This window comes from Rhinatrema bivittatum, chromosome 3, assembly GCF_901001135.1.
Source record: "Rhinatrema bivittatum chromosome 3, aRhiBiv1.1, whole genome shotgun sequence".
Taxonomy (NCBI): Eukaryota; Metazoa; Chordata; class Amphibia; order Gymnophiona; family Rhinatrematidae; genus Rhinatrema; species Rhinatrema bivittatum.
Window position 1 is genome coordinate 192,053,961 of NC_042617.1, and position 17,394 is coordinate 192,071,354.

At 43.1% G+C, this 17,394-nt stretch overlaps 1 protein-coding gene across 4 annotated transcripts in view; it reads right to left on the bottom strand.

Moving 5' to 3' along the window:
* STXBP5 (syntaxin binding protein 5) overlaps positions 1-17,394 on the bottom strand; it is a 1,098,992-nt gene that overhangs the window by 323,611 nt on the left and 757,987 nt on the right. For all 4 annotated transcript variants that reach the window (XM_029594044.1, XM_029594043.1, XM_029594042.1 and 1 more), the window contains exon 18: positions 12,826-12,977. In XM_029594044.1, the coding sequence (XP_029449904.1) occupies positions 12,826-12,977 (152 nt within the window). The remainder of the gene's footprint in view (positions 1-12,825; positions 12,978-17,394) is intronic.

The following is a 17,394-nucleotide window of genomic DNA, read 5'->3' on the forward strand; positions in this document are numbered from 1 at the left end:
GATTGGTCCTCTGCTGATCCACATCTCTCTCGTTCTCCCATCCTTTAAGTTCTTCCTCCAGGTACTTCCCCATTTCCTCAAAGTCTGTGTTTTTGAACTGTAAAACTCGGGTCTTTGTGGTTCTTTTCCCTATTCTTTTAGTGATATTAAACCATACCATTTGATGATCACTGCTGCTGAGGTGGGCGCCCACCTGGACATCTGAGACATTATCTGCATTAGTGAGCACTAAGTCGAGTATAGCTCCTTCTCTCGTGGGTTCCAACACCATTTGTTTGAACAAAGATACTTGCATGGCATCCACTATCGCTCTACTATTTTTAGTTTCTGCAGATGGGATTTTCCAGTCTACATCTGGCATATTGAAGTCACCCACGATCACCACTTCTCCCTTCTTACCTATCTTATGGATGTCTTCAACCAGATCTCTGTCCAGCTCTTCCTTTTGGTTTGGAGGCCTGTAAACCACTCCAATATAAATGGACGCTCCGTCATCTTTTTTTAGGTCGACCCATAGAGCTTCTTCCTTACTCCAACTTCCTTGCAGCTCAGATGCTTGGATGTTGTTTCTGACATAAAGAGCCACACCTCCCCCTTTTCTATCCTCTCTGTCCTTCCTTAACAAGTTGTAGCCTGGTATTGTTGTATCCCATTCATGGGATTCTGTGAACCATGTTTCTGTGATAGCAACAATGTCCAATTCTGCCTCAGCCATTAGGGCCTGCAGATCTGGGATTTTATTTCCCAAACTATGAGCATTTGTGGTCATAGCCTTCCAGGTACTCTCTTTAATGTTATTGCTTTTCCTGGACTCCTTATGAGATATTAGTTGAGATTTGTTATTCACTTCACTATTTCTTTTTGTAGTTGTGCCGCTGTTGACGGAGTTATCCATCTCAATTAGATTTTTCTTTTGGTTATGGATCTTGAAATACTGGATGCATTGTGTTTTCTCTCTCTTTTCTGGTAATACTGCAATGTTTTTCTCAAGAACGTCTTCGGTTTTTAATATAGAGAAGGCTTGTTGTTCTTTTTGCATTTGGTACATTGTGTGTCTCCTCATCACAGGTCTAATTCTACCAGAGCCCACTGTATTCCTGGTTTTTAAAGAATTTCTTAATGACCTGGTTGAGTGGGGGGGTAAACCTGTTGGCTGCTCATCTGTCAAGAATGGGTGACTGTGGGTCCTACCTGAGCCTAATGAATCTCCTTTTCTTGACTCCTGGTTGTTCTGTGATATTGGGGAATTATTTTCTGAGTAATGCAATGTGGGTGTAATACTTTTAATTGAAGCTAATTGATCTTTAATCTCAGTCAGCTCCATTTTCAAGGAAGAGAGTTGTGCACAAATTGGGCAAGCTCTAAGTTTCCAGATGCTTTCCCTCAGAATAAAGGCTCCACAGCAGTTACATTGGATAGTCCTCATCTTGGTAATTTGTGATTTGTATTTCCTAGACTGTTACCAATGTACTAATTTATCTCGCTGCCAATGGTAAGTTAGGCAGTCTTTATTAGAAAACAAGCCCCAGGGGTGGGTGGGAGACAAACAGTTTATCCTGGGACAAGCTGGGTAAAGCAGGGCACTTCTGGACGGTTGCCTTTGCTTTTGGTCAATTGTTTTGAAAAACAGTCTTTATGCCCCAATTTTTAGTTTGAACAGAATATTTGTGCCAGCTAACACCAAAAGAGAGTGATTTTAACAGTTTAAAAGCTGGAGAGCTTTGTTTGGGTTTTTGGTTTTTTTTTCTTTCCTCTAACTTTATGCAGCAAACAGCAAAATAACTTTCTAGAATATATCTTACTATAAAGAAATGAAACACAGACTATAAAGAAAATTAAAACTCAGACAGGAAATAATCACAGAAGCTTTCTACACAACTTCAAGGCAATAAGCAAAAATACTTAGCCACAATGTAGATTTCACAATGCAGTATACACTTCCACCAAGAGAAACCTCTCCAGCATGTGCACATGCTGTGGGGTGAAACACTTCTAAGGAACAGTTATTTACCATTTTAAATATTATTAGGACCAGGGAATACACCTTGAAACTAACTGGTAGACAAACTGGAGAAAGTATTTTTTCACTCAACGCACAATCAAGCTGTGGAATTTGTTGCCGGAGGCTGTGGTCACAGCAATCAGCATAACTGAGTTTAAAAGGGAGCTGAACAAGTCTCTGGAAGAAAAATCCATAAAAGTTAACCAGAAGACCCCAGGAAACCCATTAGTTGGGTAAAAGCAACAAGAAATTGGATCAACTTTTTAGACAGGCCACTGTTGAAGACAGGATGTTAGACTCAAAGGTCCTTTGGTATGACCTTGCATGGCATATTCTTAAGTTTCCTTTCACACATGGAAAAATTCAGGTCATGTGATAAGGCACTTGAAGCTGCACACTCACACATTTAATCAGTTCTTTGTATTTTATTTTATTTTGAGTTCTCTTTGTGATTTATATTCTCATAAGAACCTTTTGTTAACTAGGCGGTGTAATCTAGTAGATAAAGCACAGAATTAGTAGTCTAAAAAAAAATGACAGCACTACTGAGGGAGTTTCATTCAAGAAAGGAAAAGGGAATCCCACAGGCAGCTAACTTATCTCTCTTTCATCCTGCCCCATTGGTGAAATATGATATTCCTTGAGTAAAAAAATGAATTACTAAATATCCATAACAAGTATTAATGTTATGACTAGGCAAGATAACAACATAAGAACATGTCATACTAGGTCAGACCAAGGGTCCATCAAGCCCAGCATCCTGTTTCCAACAGTGGCCAATCCAGGCTATAAGAACCTGGCAGGTATCCAAAAACTAAGTCTATCCCTTACTGCTGTTGCTAGTAATAGCAGTGGCTTTTTTCTAAGTCAACTTAATTAATAGCAGATAATGGACTTCTCCTCCAAGAACTTATCCAATCCTTTTTTAAATCCAGCTACATTAACTGCACTAACCACATCCCTGGCAACAAATTCCAGAGTTTAAATGTGCGTTGAGTGAAAAAGAACTTTCTCCAATTAGTCTTAAATATGCTACATGCTAACTTCATGGAGTGCCCCCTAGTTCTTCTATTATCCGAAAGAGTAAATAACCGATTCACATTTACCCATTCTAGACCTCTCATGATTTTAATCACCTCTACCATATCCCCCCCAAGCCATCTGTTCTCCAAGCTGAACAGCCCTAACCTCTTTAGTCTTTCCTCATAGGGGAGCTGTTCCATCCCCTTTATCATTTTGGTCATCCTTCTCTGTATCTTCTCCATCGCAACTATATGTTACGCGCCCCACCCATGGCTGTCCCCCCGCATGCGGGCCTGCTCACCTTCATGGTGCCACAACGGGTCCCGGGACGACCTCCCTCGCAGTATTTGCCAGTCCTGCCAGGCCCCTGCATCAGCGGTCACCGGGCCTTCCACTACGCGTCGGGCCTCACGCTGAGGTTCGGCATCTTCGGCCATCTTGGCCACGCTCATACGCGCGCGGACTGCCCGGACTAATTTAGGGCCAAGGACGGGTCCTAGCTTCGCGGCACGCCCTGATTGAGTCCCGATATAAGGAAGTTCCTGCCACTGTTTCCTTGCCTTGGCAATCAGGTCGGTTTGTTCTGAGATTGTCTCTGCGCTTGAACTTATTCCTGCTTGTCCTAGTCTCGTTCCAGGATCCTTCTGTCCCAGTTTTGTTCCTGACTCGTTCCTGCATTCTAGTTCCTGTTCCTGCTTGTTCCTGTGTTCATCTGTTTACCCAGGTAGTACCCTCTGACTGTCTTACTGGTACTCACCTCAGCTTGTTCCTGACCTGCCTGTCTGCCACCTGCCTCAAAGACCACAGCCTGTTCCTGACCTGCCTGCTTGCCTGCCACCTGCCTTTGATCTCGTCTGACCTCCAGTACCTGACCTCTGTGCTTTGCTGACCTCTCCTCGGACTGACTTCTGGACATTGACCTTTGATCGCCTGACCTCGTCTCTAGATTCTGGCTCTGTTCCTTGCCTTGTCATCACCAACTCTGTTCTGGTACTCTGATCCAACCAGCAACTAGCTCTGAACCCGATTGCGCTCGCCCTGTCTCCATGGGCACGCTGGACTTTCACTCTCCTAGGAGACCTGGACTCGGCGTAGTCTCCCACCTCCAGGGCCCTACCAGGATTGGCCGCCACAGTGAAACAACATCATCAAGCTTTAGAGACGCTGGCCTCTTCGGTGGAAGAACTGCGATCACAGCTACAAGATACAGCAATGGCCAACCTGGTGGGCATCTAGGCCACTATGCTTCCCAAAGCAACACTGGCACTTCTTGCACCCCCCCCCAGGTACAAGGGGGATCCACGCTCCTGTCGTGGTTTCCTTAATCAGTGCTTTATGCAGTTTGCACTACAATCCTAGTTGTTTCTGAAGGAGATCACTAAAGTCACCTTCATTCTGTCTCGTTTAGAAGGGAAGGCTCTGGCATGGGCCTCTCCCTTATGGGAACATTCTGATCCCATCCTCTCCAAGCTATCAGACTTTGTTTCCCTCTTCAAGCAGACCTTCATGGACCCAGGTCGTATGGCTATTGCTAGTCATAGCTTACCCCACCCTCTGTCAAGGGTCAAGTACTCTCTCCGAGTACACAGTGGATTTTCGGGCCTTGGCCACAGAACCTGGGTGGCAAGAAGATTGTCTGCAAGCCATCTTCCTAGATGAACTCTCCTGTGCTCTGAAAGATGAGCTCGCTGTCCATGAGACTCCCACGTCTCTAGAAGATTTGATCTCCCTTGCCGGAAGGATTGATCATCGCCTCCGGCAAAGACACCTAGAAGTAAAGGTTCCACGCCCTCCTCCAGTACACCCCACGAGTGCACCCTGCACCCCAGCGAAGACTCCTGCACCATCATCCATGGTAAAACCCATGGAGGTGAATTGTGGGCGATTGTCCCCAATCAAAAATCTTTGTCGACGAAAGGATGGGCTCTGCCTTTATGTGGCACTTCTGGACATCGTCTGCAGTTTTGCCCCGTCCGTCTGGGAAACTGCAACGCCTGAGCCCGGAGGGGGTCCAGAGTTTGGGCACAACTCTTTCTGGCCCTCAACTCTTGCTTCCTGTATCCCTGGGTATCAAGGCCCACACCTTTGCAACCACTACTCTCATCGATACCGGAGCGAGTAGTAGTTCCATTTCGGACGACATCATCAAACTCTTGAAGATATCTCTCCAACCCCTTGAGGTGAGCCTTTGTACTGCCTCCATTCAAGGGGAACATCTTCCAGGTCTCATTACTCACCAGACAGTGGCTGTCCATCTCACTGTAGGTACCCTCCATGAGAAAGAGACATCCTTCTACTTCCTAAAACGCTCAAGGTTTCTATCCATGAAAATAGAATGATTACGAGTGTGTACAGGAAAACAACTGACCGGAACACTTTATTACACTATGGCAGTTTTCATCCCAAGTCATTAAAGGATAATATTCCAATAGGACAATTTTTACGATACAGACGTTTATGTAGTTCTGTTACGGAATTTAAGGTTCAGGCTCGGCAACTATCTGCAAGATTTATAGAGAGGGGGTATAGTAAGGGCGTAGTAAAGCGGGCATATAAGCGTGCACTCTATTCAAATAGAGATAACCTTTTACTAACTCAGACCAAGGAGAAACTTAGTCGCCCTATTTGCTCTATCCCTTACTCTACAAAACTTATGGATGTTAAGAAAGTCATCTTAAAACACTGGTACATAATGGCTTCAAATCCATGCTTTAAGGAAAACCCCATTTTCGCCATCAAAAAACGCCAATCTTTACGAGAACAGTTGGGCAATACAAATGAGTCTAAGGATGATGATTGTGATTTTGGTCAGATGGCATGTGGATCGTGTTCAGTCTGTGCGTTAGCAATGAATTGCCAATTTTTTGAACATCCCCATTTGAAATTGCGGTATAAAATTACTGGTAAATTCACTTGTAACTCAAGTGGCGTTGTGTACACCATAGTGTGCCCATGTAATTTAATTTATGTCGGTCAGACAGTACGTTCCATTAGACTGAGAATTATTGAGCATCGCAGTCGAATTAAATTACGTCGGGAGCATGCTCCCTTGGTTGATCACTGGTTGAGTTTGAATCATTCATTGAATGACATTCATTTTGTTGTGATTAAACAGTTAAAATTAAGATTTGGAGGTGATTTATCGGGAGCCTTGAGAAAGGCAGAACAACGTTTCATTTATAATTGGCGAACTATGATTCCATCTGGCTTGAATGGCCCTATAGAATGGCATGCATTTTTTTGAATGACGGCGGTTTAAATAATTAGGGTTTGTCTGAATTGATGGGAGAGCATATATAAAGTTTGGTGGGTTTCAAGATGTCATCCGTTGCCTGACGTATGACGTTGCGTCGGATTACGTGTGAGTGTGATGCTTACTTGGCGTTCGTGGTAGGAGGGAGTGCGGTGAAGAAAGGTAAGATTTTTTGATTAAAAATTTGTTTAAAATTGTTTGTATAATTTCTTTTTAGAAATTTTGAAGCACAATATGTGAGGTTCCGTTGACCCAGTGAAACAACTGATTGAGGTAATTGAGATTTCAGGTAATTCAATTACCTCAATTACCTGAAATCTCAAACACATTTTAACCTCCGGTTAAAATGTGTTTGAGATTTCAACAGCTTATCTGGTGTGATGGTATTGGAGGTTGCTGTTTAGCATTGGAGTGATGTAAGTTGGGAAAAGTTTTCGTTAAATATGGTGGAGGTAGTTATGAAAGTATCAGATAACATACAGTGTGATGATTATGGTTGTCTGTTGTAGATTTGGGTCATTGGTTATAAATCTTAGGTGAACGATGTGCATTTGGAAGTGGATTTTCCTTGAGTGTTAAATACACCTTTAAGAGCCATTTGATATTGGTATAAGGTAATGAGATGATTTGAGGAAATATGGATAAATGGTTTAGTGGTATGTATATTGTTTGGTATAAATACATCTTTTCATATTTACAGTATAATTATTAAGTATGAGAATTACTGGTCCCTGAGGAAGCCTTCATAGGCGAAACGAAGATATCTGTTGTTGGACAAGGACAAGAAGGATGGACAAGAAGGATATAAGTATTTGAGGATTAAAACATACTTGTAATTCGGACAAGAAGGATAAAAGTATTTGAGGATTAAAACATACTTGTAATTCGGACAAGAAGGATAAAAGCATTTGAGGATTAAAACATACTTGTTATGTAATTCAGTGGGGAATTGACACATTTGATATTAAATTTTTGTAAACATATAAGATGTATTTAATTAATTAAATTATATGAATGTATTTCATGGAATTGGTTATGTAATATTGTTTGTGCAATATATATGTTTTTTAAATGGATGTGAGTATGGATTGAATGTGCTAGCTTAGTTTTTATTATGTCTAGGTAAGGAAGTTTGTGGTGGATTTAATAAATGTTTACACATTATTTATATGTGAGCTCTCTATTTTGTGATGTATTCATAATTTCCTTGGGGGCATCTACAAATTGAAGGACTTCTAATGTCTTGTGACGGGTGTACTCTTCGGTGATCAGGTCAAAAGGGATGGTTTCAGACATTTCTTTTACGAAATTAGCAAAGGAGAGGTCTTCTGGAGGGGACAGTCTCCTTTCTTCTGGAGGAGAAGGCCCTGAGAGTATGTCCTCCGTGGAAGTGTCTGTGTCAAAATCCTTCCATGGATCATAAGGGGTCTCCGGTTGAGATCCCGAGGGAGGGTTGTCGATGGAAGAAGATGTTCCTGCTGGTGATGACTGGGAAGTCGATGGAGTTAGCTTTATTTTAAAAAGAGACTCCATTTTGTCCAAACGGACATGCCTGCCCTTGAGCGCAGCTAGGGCACAGATGAACATCGTGTGATGGGCTGAGGCACAGCACACAAAACATCATGCGGGTCAGTAATGGACATCGTGCGGGGGCACTCTGGACATTTTCTGAAACCCATCGCCATAGTGAAAAAAAGGGGCCATGAAACGGTCGGTGACCTGCGGGAACCAACGACAAGGTAGCAGGAAATGACCGGAGATAGTGGAAAATTACTCACAGAGTGTCAAGAAACAGTGTCGTGATGGGATACCCTTATGAGGAACTTTTTAATGAAGATAACTTCAAGGTTTTCCGTGAGGAAAAGTGGTGAGAAAATTCTCACAGAGCTCCTAACCACGAGGCAAACTGCAGTGCGGAACAAAAGAGACTGAAGGGAGACCCCTGTGGCTACAGGGATTATGTCATGCTGGGCATGCTCAGTGTGCCAGTCAAAAGTTCTAGAAACGTTGACAGAAGTTTTCCGTGACAGGGCTCCATCTGATGACGTCACCCACATGTGAGGACTACCATCCTGCTTGTCCTGGGAGAAATCTGGTAACTTTACTCTAACCCCAATGCAACTATAACACATTCAGACACTCATAATTAATGCTCGGGAAAAATCAGCCCATGAATAACTCCATTAGTATCTGTGGGAGTTGCAGCATAGTAATTATGTGCATAGGCAGAAAAACATAGCACTGCTCCTGAAGGGAATATCCGGCATTCAACTCATTCCTAGAATCTGATTGGGGGGGGGGGAGGGGGGTGAGGGAGGAAGTCTCTGACTGTCCTTACATTTTGCCATTCAAATGTGGATGAAAATGCTCAGCTGAGAAATAAACCAGCAGCGAAGGTGGTTGTATTGAGTTATATGATGTACTGGAAGTAATTCACTGAAACTATCAAAAGTTACCAAAGCAGCAGGGTAGGTAAGGGAAAAGAATATTTGGGAATATTAGACTTTCACATAATTCTTACCACAAAACTCAAATTAGCCACTGTAAGAAAAAATATTCTTTTTTGTGCTTATTGATTGCGATCCCAAGTATTTGTTTTTACATAGTCACTACCATACCATAGTATAACCAGATCGTATTCACCATTCCCCATATTTGGGTGAAGTCCCCTTCTGGAAACCAGTATCAAATCCTAACAATGAACTCTCCTCCAAATTTAGTTCTAGCTATTGAAATTGAATCATTTATCCTTATTGACATTAAAAATCAGAAATATAGTATTGGTCAAACTGGAAGCCTTTATTACCTTACCATTTCAAACCATACCTAGAAAACATATATTTGTTTTTATGATTTATAATATAATTGTACATTAACAAAACTACCCTTGTTTATAGTAATTGGTATTTAGTGATGAGTGTGTGCTACAAAGGTCAGTCTTATGGTTGCAATAAATATTGATTAGGCCCAATTATATATATATATTTTTTTTTTCTGCTTAATGCCAAAGTAAATGTGAAGACAGCAATTTTAAGAAATTCACAAATAGTAATGGACCAACACCATGAAGAAAACAAAGAAACAATTTTGTCTCCTATGTCTATTCTATTCAATCAGTTTTCCCATTTACTTCCCAATAATAGAATCTCTCTTTGTACAGCTGCTTAATACTATGTAAAACCAAACAGTTTAAACATTAGCACCGCACGCAATGTTTTCCCAGTGTGCCTATGCCCTAGACAGGTATTTTAATCCCTATGGGAGGGCCACCTACTAACTCGGGGTGGGGATTAGGTATCAGCGTCGGGGGTTGGGGGCCACTGTCGCATTCCACATGAGACCTACGGAAAGAACAGTGGTCTCTAGTGAAGATTTGCTGGCCGTCGGAGTGAGGAAACTCACTCCAAGAGGAGATTTGGGCAATGTTCTCTCCACCTAGCTTGTTGTTGCCCAGGTAGAGTGTCCAGCAAGCTAGGGATTAAAATACCTGTCTAGGGCATAGGCACTATAGTAAGGCGCTCTCTCTCTCTCTCTCTCTCTCCCCCCCCCCCCCCGGAGCCTGAAACAGGCTGTCCGGAACTATCGTGGACGGCAATAATCCTTTTGTGGCCCGTAGCGCAGTCCATAACGCAAATTTGAGGGTTGTAGTTATTAGCCGCGATAGCAGCCGCGCTAACACTGCGGCTGTTTCGCCGCACACGATAAACAGGTTCCCGCTTTACATATGCTCCGCCCCAACTCCGCCCCCTGAATACCAAATTACTGATTTGCGAATTTATCGCACGCGGTAAAGTGCTTGGAAAATGAGGCCCAAAGTAATCTAAAAAACCAACAATCCTACAGATCAGTTACTCGGTCTTCTAAGTGCCCACCTAAACACAACTGAACTATTCCACTTTCCAGCTGAAGAGTATTAACATTTACCAGTGGAAAAAGAGGGCCAAAATAAGCTTGACAGAATAGTATCAGCAGAGGGCACAGAAGATAGACATGTAAGTGCTTGATTAGAATGGAGCTGTTCAAGTTTTATGTTACTTCATTTTCAACTGTGCAGTTTCACAAAACCTATGACTTTTTGCTTTATTGGAATATAAAAAACTGAATATAAGTGAAAGTAATATTTCATTGATTATTTCCTTTTAAGATGATTTGACACTTCATTTATAGACTGCGTTTTATTGCCACCCTAGGACCAGAAACCTGTAGCTGTAAGGGGGAGGTAGAATTTCAGATTTGAGGTCATCACTTACTTAAATCTTGCTAAAAGTAGAAGAGATAGTATAAACTGTATGGGGATTTTCACTATCAATAAACTTGGAAATCTGACCAACTACCACATGTAGTGGTAAAAATACAATAGATATCACCACTACACAGGAATTAATTTCTATCCTTTACGTTTGCCTTTGTATCTTTGAGGCACCTCTCTAAATTCTCCTGTGTTTCTAGGAGTGTGAGCTCATTCATTGAACATTTGTTTTAGGGTTGAAACCAGCAGGAAGAATAGGCATAGAGGGATCTAAAAGGCTAGCCTGTGCTTGCTTGGGAATAGGTAGAGAAAAGGGATGGAAGGTGGGGAGGGGCAAATTGAGATAGGTTGATGTGATGGCCATCCTCAAATATCCTCCCCTCTGTGACATGTTTCCTAGGGATGTGCATTTAAAAGAATAAGAAATCCGAACCAAAAAAGCCATTTTTTTGTTTAGTTCAATCGAAATGAAAGAAACCCTGGGGGTGCCAAAGTTTTGGGTTATTCATTTTTGGAAATAGTGTACACTATTTCTGAATTATGTGTGCTAGTTACAAATAGTGCATGCTATTTCCAAAAGCAAATTAAACTAACCATCCTTGACAAAAACAAAACACCCCAATGAAGCAAAATTCAGAAGGAACCACATTCCACCCAATGAAAAATGAACCAAAATGTTTTTTGTGTGAGCAGAGGAGGAGGACCTGATGAGGGGGTTTTTACCCTAAGGATTTCTATCTGGGAAACATATAGGCCACATATGACAAGAGTATGGCTGTCTGCTATGACATATCTTCCGTCCACGTGGTCTGGGAAACAGAACTTGCTTCCTTTCTCAAAGCAGATTTCATCTGAGGTAAAGGCTTTCTATAATAAACATAAATCAAACGAAAATCCAGGGGAGAAGCAACAGCTGAGAAGACTGCTGGGGGAGATTAAAATATTCAGTTCTTCATCGTATATGCTGATGGGTGATTCTTCTGCTTCACACCCCTGGGACTGACCAAAAACAAGCTGGTTATATATAGCCAGAAGGTTAGCAAATTGGTCTGATAATTTTCTAGGTTAAGATTCTGTTTTGAATTTATAATTAAACTTAATTTCTTATTTACTTGCCCTTTACCTATTTTACAAACTGCATAAACCTCTGCTGCTATAATATTATCTATTTAATTAATCAGCCTTGCCTCTGGTTTAATTCCTACAAGAACTTACTTTACTATCTCTGGTGTTAAACTGTGATTAGCACACTTACCAAAAGTTATCTAAAATATGAAAATGCTAACTGATGATTGTAAGACATGCCTAGAAACACTGCTTGGCCCTGAGAGAAGAATCAAAAGAATCAACCAAGTGCTGCATCTGGACTAGGTTTAGAACAATTACGTTTTCTGCCTCTAGAAGCTGCTAGAAACAGGGACTGTCTGGAGTAGCTGGGAGAGAAAAAGAGAAGTAAAATTGCTTGGTCTCTGTCATGCGGTTGGAAAATGGGAGAATGGTACGATTTTGTTTCCTGGATAGTGTTTCTTTACTTGCGGGCTGGCTGGAGGATTCACTATCCATCTTTTTGGCTGTTCGTGTAGAATCCTGAACCCTGGATTTTGGTAAGGAATATCCAGAGGCCAGGCTTACAAACCCACCGTCAATGTTTACATGTTTGTAAGGTAGCAGCACACAGGGGCAAAAAGTTTAGACCTTTTCTATTTTAAAAATAAATCATAGCTGCCCACATCATCTTTTTCTGGTGGGATTCAGTGTTTGAAGTGAGCCCCTGAATATCTATAATGGGGGCCAATGGGTGGCAACTGCAGCAGATTTATTTGCATTTCTTTCAAAGACTGGCATGATGAAAGATAAGCTTGCTGGTTCTCTGTTTTGTAATGGCACGCAGGAATCTTGGATTTACTTCCTGGCTTAGTTCCTTTTTCCACAGGCTGGCCAAGGGCAGGAGTGTATTAGAAGAAATGTTTCCTGACCCAAAAGGGGATATGAACCAAATTTAGCTCCAATGGCAATACCTTCTTGGCTTGCTAAAGCAGAAATACTGGAAATGGCTCTCTATGGAACTGTGAACTGCTGTAGAAACGCTTGGTCTACCTCATACAGAACAAACGTTATAAAATGCCCAAAGTCACATAGTATAGATTATTGATAGCTAAACTGTAAATATTTCACAACTATGTATTATTTTGGCCATAATTGCATTGTCATCCATGGTATGTTTAAAGAATTAGAAATTCAAGACTTGTGAACAGTAAATTACATCTGAGCTTTTGATCTCTCTCATTTTATTCTTACCTCCTGAAGGCTGCCGCGTTTTTCGAGGAGATCGTGGCTGTCTCTGATAGGGATCATTAGACCCATACAATTCAATGGTACCGAGGTTCAACAGTATTTGTTTCTGGAGGTAATCAACCATTGCAATGCCATTACAATTGCCAAAAGCTACTCTGTAGATAGAGAGAAATAAGGTATTGCTCAGATGATGACAAAAAAATTTACTACTACTATTAGTGCATTGCAGACTAGGACAACCACTCAAAAGTATAACTTTTCTTGTAGCACCTACCACCCTTACTGTATTGATTACCGGCCTTCCTTATTTACTGCCACATTACTTGTACCTAACATACTGTTATAATTTCCTCTAATTTCTTGATAGTAGCTGATCAAAATTAAGACATTTTGCCTTCCTGCAAGTACACGATAATAAGTATGATTATCTTTTATAGAACTATTGGTACTGGCAAACTACTATCATGACATATTTCTAATTATCACTAAAACGCTGAATAAAGATGTTAAGAGATGTTAGCCTCCTCATACTAGCTAATGGCTGCCTAGCAGCTTCTTTTTTTTTTCCAAATGATAAAGCTAAGACAGGATTCCCTCCTAGGGGAGGTGGGAGGGAAATCCTGAGGACTGATCCTGCTGTCCTTTGGAGAACACTTCTTATAGGTAAATAACTGCATTTTCTCTGAGGAAATCACCATCACTCTCACACCCATGTGTGATATCCCTGTAGCTTGGGATATCACACATGGGTGAAAAAGGCATCACCTGAGTGGTTGGTAGAAGAAACCACTCTATCCACCCTTTTCCTCTGTTCAGACAGCTGGAACCCAAAATAGGCTCTACTAGGAGGGGAGGAGAGTTGGGTTCTCCAAGACAGACGGAGTGACTAAAACCCCGTTGTACGACAATGGTCCTGCCGAAGGCAGGGGTGTGATGTGGCAAGAAGCCCACTTTGCTGCACATAAAACAATGTAGTCAGAGCTATTGCACAGTGAGTCCTGACATGCCCCACTAGGCCTAGGTCCTCCTGGGGACAGGAAAAGGCACAGATCACTAACCAAAAGAAAAAGAGCTCTTAGACCAAGACCGCACAGTTTTTTCCGGTGTGGGAAAGACAGCCAAATAGACAATCTGGGGCTAGATACCCCTCCAGAATGAAGACTGTGGATCACTAGCGTTTGAAGAGCAAGAAGAGATTTGCTTAACCATGGCTATGACCGATGTTCAGCTTTGAGGAATAATGGGCATATATCCCAAATACTTCCTTTGAAGTAGTGGAAAAAGGCATTAATGCTTGTGGCAGACCCCACCTGGCGAACAACAAAAAATATGACTTTCTAGGTGAGATGGAGTGGAAATAAGAGTACCAAGGCACGAATGAGCTACTCCCCAGTGGGAGCACAATGCGAAAACCTTGAGCACAGCAGTGAGCATCTACTGAAGCCCACCCAATCTAAGCACTCGTATAATGGCCATATCCTCCCACCCGGCAGGATAAGTCCAGGTGAAATGGAAGCAGATTGGTCAACCAATCAACATACAAAAAGCCAAAGGCATTTCAACCAGGATTCTGGCCAACAGCAAGGAAAGGACCATGTACTTTTCCTTGAAGCCATAGGTTAAGTCCATTCCCTTTCACACCATGACTTCTCCCTTGACATTCCGACTGAAAGTCAGAAGCAGCAAAGAAATACAAGGAGGCAGAACCTGAGCTTCAGGGACAAAGAAACAGTCTCTAAGTTGTAAAAACAGACATGGGGTAAAACCCTAATCGTACCAACCCCCTGCTGAACAGAGAGCTTTGACTGTCTGATTCAGCCTGTAGGTCCACTTGTCTCCTCTTGTCACATTTGCATCGCCACTTGTCTCCTCTTGGCAGACAAGTGGCAATATAAACAGAGTCAAATAACACTCAGAGCATACGTTCTCACTCTAGACTCCAGTCATGGGTGAGAACATCCTGAGAAATAAGTATGGAAGCCTTTCCGCTGAGAGATGAAAATAGGAATGCTGCAAGGTCCACCCCCAGTGGAAAACAGGACAACTTCTCTGACCCGGGAACCCTGAGGGTCCCAGATCAAGTTAAGTCAGACCAGCAGAACTAACTGCTAAAGCACCTGGTCTAGGGCTTCAAGAGCTACTGCTAAAGATAATTCATTTTCCAACAGAACCAATTCATGGGTTAGGGTATGTTACCAGAGAACCTCTGCATAATTCAGGTATTTGGACAGTATGGGTCTCACACCTGAATGCCATTTGGAATGCAGAGGGGATGGAACCATCCCCTCAGTGGTTAGAGTACCACTCACATGTGACACTATTTGGAAGGAATGGTCGACAAAGGGAAAACATGCGTATTTTGCCCAGCAGGTATTAGAAAGGCACTCCCCTCATGCGGGAGAAAGCCTTATTCACTGCTGGGGAGCAGATTCCCACAAGAGGGAATCCAAAGCTAATACTGTTCGGAACAGTCCTCATACTCCACAAGGTATCTCGGCTGAATGGTTGCACAAAGTGGTGGCATAAGTGGTCCTCCCTGATGGGCTCCCAGATCCAGCTGGATACAGAGAATGGACGAGGAAGAAAGTAGCCACTAAGAGGCAAAGCCATCCGGAGAAGGGAAACAACCCCTTCCCTTAGTAGGGAACAAGACGCTGAAAGGGCTCTTTCTAAGGTTGCCTTTTTGGAAGCCAATAGCCATACCTCCTATATCCTCAGTCAGATGAAGATATCAGATTTAATAGGGTGAACAGCATATATGCAACTCAGTCTCATACCTGTGATCAACATAGCAGCACTATCAGGGTCCGGGCAACAAAACCCTGATCCCGCAACTCCCTATTCTTTGTACGAGAGTGTGACAGAGCAAGTCAATGGGGGCTGAAAAGTAAACACTACAGACATCATGACATGACAACCAGGCACAGGGACACCAGCAAAAACAGTCTAGCTGACCCTCGCTGCTCACTACTCCCCACAGGGACCTGCAAGGAGTTGTTCAGATTCATGCCAATCTAAGGCTGTGCTACCAAGAGGCACAATACGAGAGGAAAGAACTTGCAATAATGTACACCCTGGAGGCTTCCCAGTGAAGGGGATCTACAGTGTAAGCTAATATGGGAGGGGGGGGGGGGCCCCCAAAAAGGCTTGTTCCCTCCCCATGAGGGAGATATTCCAATGCTACAGTCTCGATACCAACCCCAAAAGGGTGGCCCTGGAGTAAATAAGAGCTCATTCTTGCCTAAAGGGCAAGAGATCTCAGTGCACTGATAACTACAATGCACTAGCCTGTGATGTCCTCTGTCACAAGTCTGACTGCAATGCCTTGCACTTGTACAGCGGCACTCCACCTTGCTGTTGGTGATGTATATGCACCAGACGTTGTAATGCCATCCCTGGTTTCGCATTGTCATTGCAGGACTAGCAGCTGACCCCTACTGAGGTGTGCGGTGGCACCAAACCGATCAGTGCTGCACAGCGCCTCAGGGTGCCAGGCATGTAAGGGCACTAGGTGGCACCACCTGATGATGGCCCCTGATAGCAACCAGCAATCTCTACCCTAGCTCGCTTGGCCTGGGCAGCCCAACTTTATTGTAAACCAATCCACAGCATCTGTGCTTGATGCCCTTTAGGGAGCCTACTGTGTTCAATGGTGCAATAGATGCCTCTGATACCCACAACAGCAATGTCACTGATAGCATCCATGTCATCAATGATGACAGACATATCCATGGCACCCAGAAGAGTAGTGACTACCTCTGGCACCAAGAGTGCCTGATGGCCTCAATTGCATCTGTAGCATTCCATTGCCTCAATGATGTCCTATGGCATTGGCAGCACTCACAGTGCTTTATGTCATTGGCGCTCATGGCATCAGATTGCACCATTTGTAGCCTCCAGCATCCAACAGTGTTAATGGCACTCAACAGCACAAGATTTTGGCCCAGTGATGCCGATGGTGTCCACAGGCCTCTGCACCCAATGGTGAAAGTGGTCACTGCATTCCACATCATACTTGCTACTTGATGGTGTATTCTGCATGTATGGAGCTTGACAGCATCAATGGTGTGGTGCCACCACACTTGACTGTGTCAACGGTACTCAACAGTGCCCTCCACACCTTCTGTACTTGATGGCACTTATGGCACTCATGGTGATGTTGTTTGATGGTGCTGATGCTGAGCGGCCCTAGCACTCCTGGGCTACATGTCCAATATCTGACCACTGATGCTCTGGCACATGGACATGCACAGACGACCGATACTGGACAGAACTGAATGCCCAGGCTCATGCTCACCTTATCTTCCATGAAGACTACATTGCTAGAGCAAGCTGACAAGAAGGAGGGGAGTCTATGTCATCCAGGGCACCATAGGTGAAGATTAACTTGGGCCTATGGAAGCTAGTTCACAGGATCCTGGGAAGGATGAGCTTTCCTCCACTTGGGAACATTTGGAGCCCGGATTCCTTTTGTCTGAGCCTCCACTGATGCCCAGCAGTCAAACAAAACTTCATGGAAATCCTGTTTGGATGGGTACTCAGGCAAGTCCCCAGGTTAGAGGCCTACCTGGA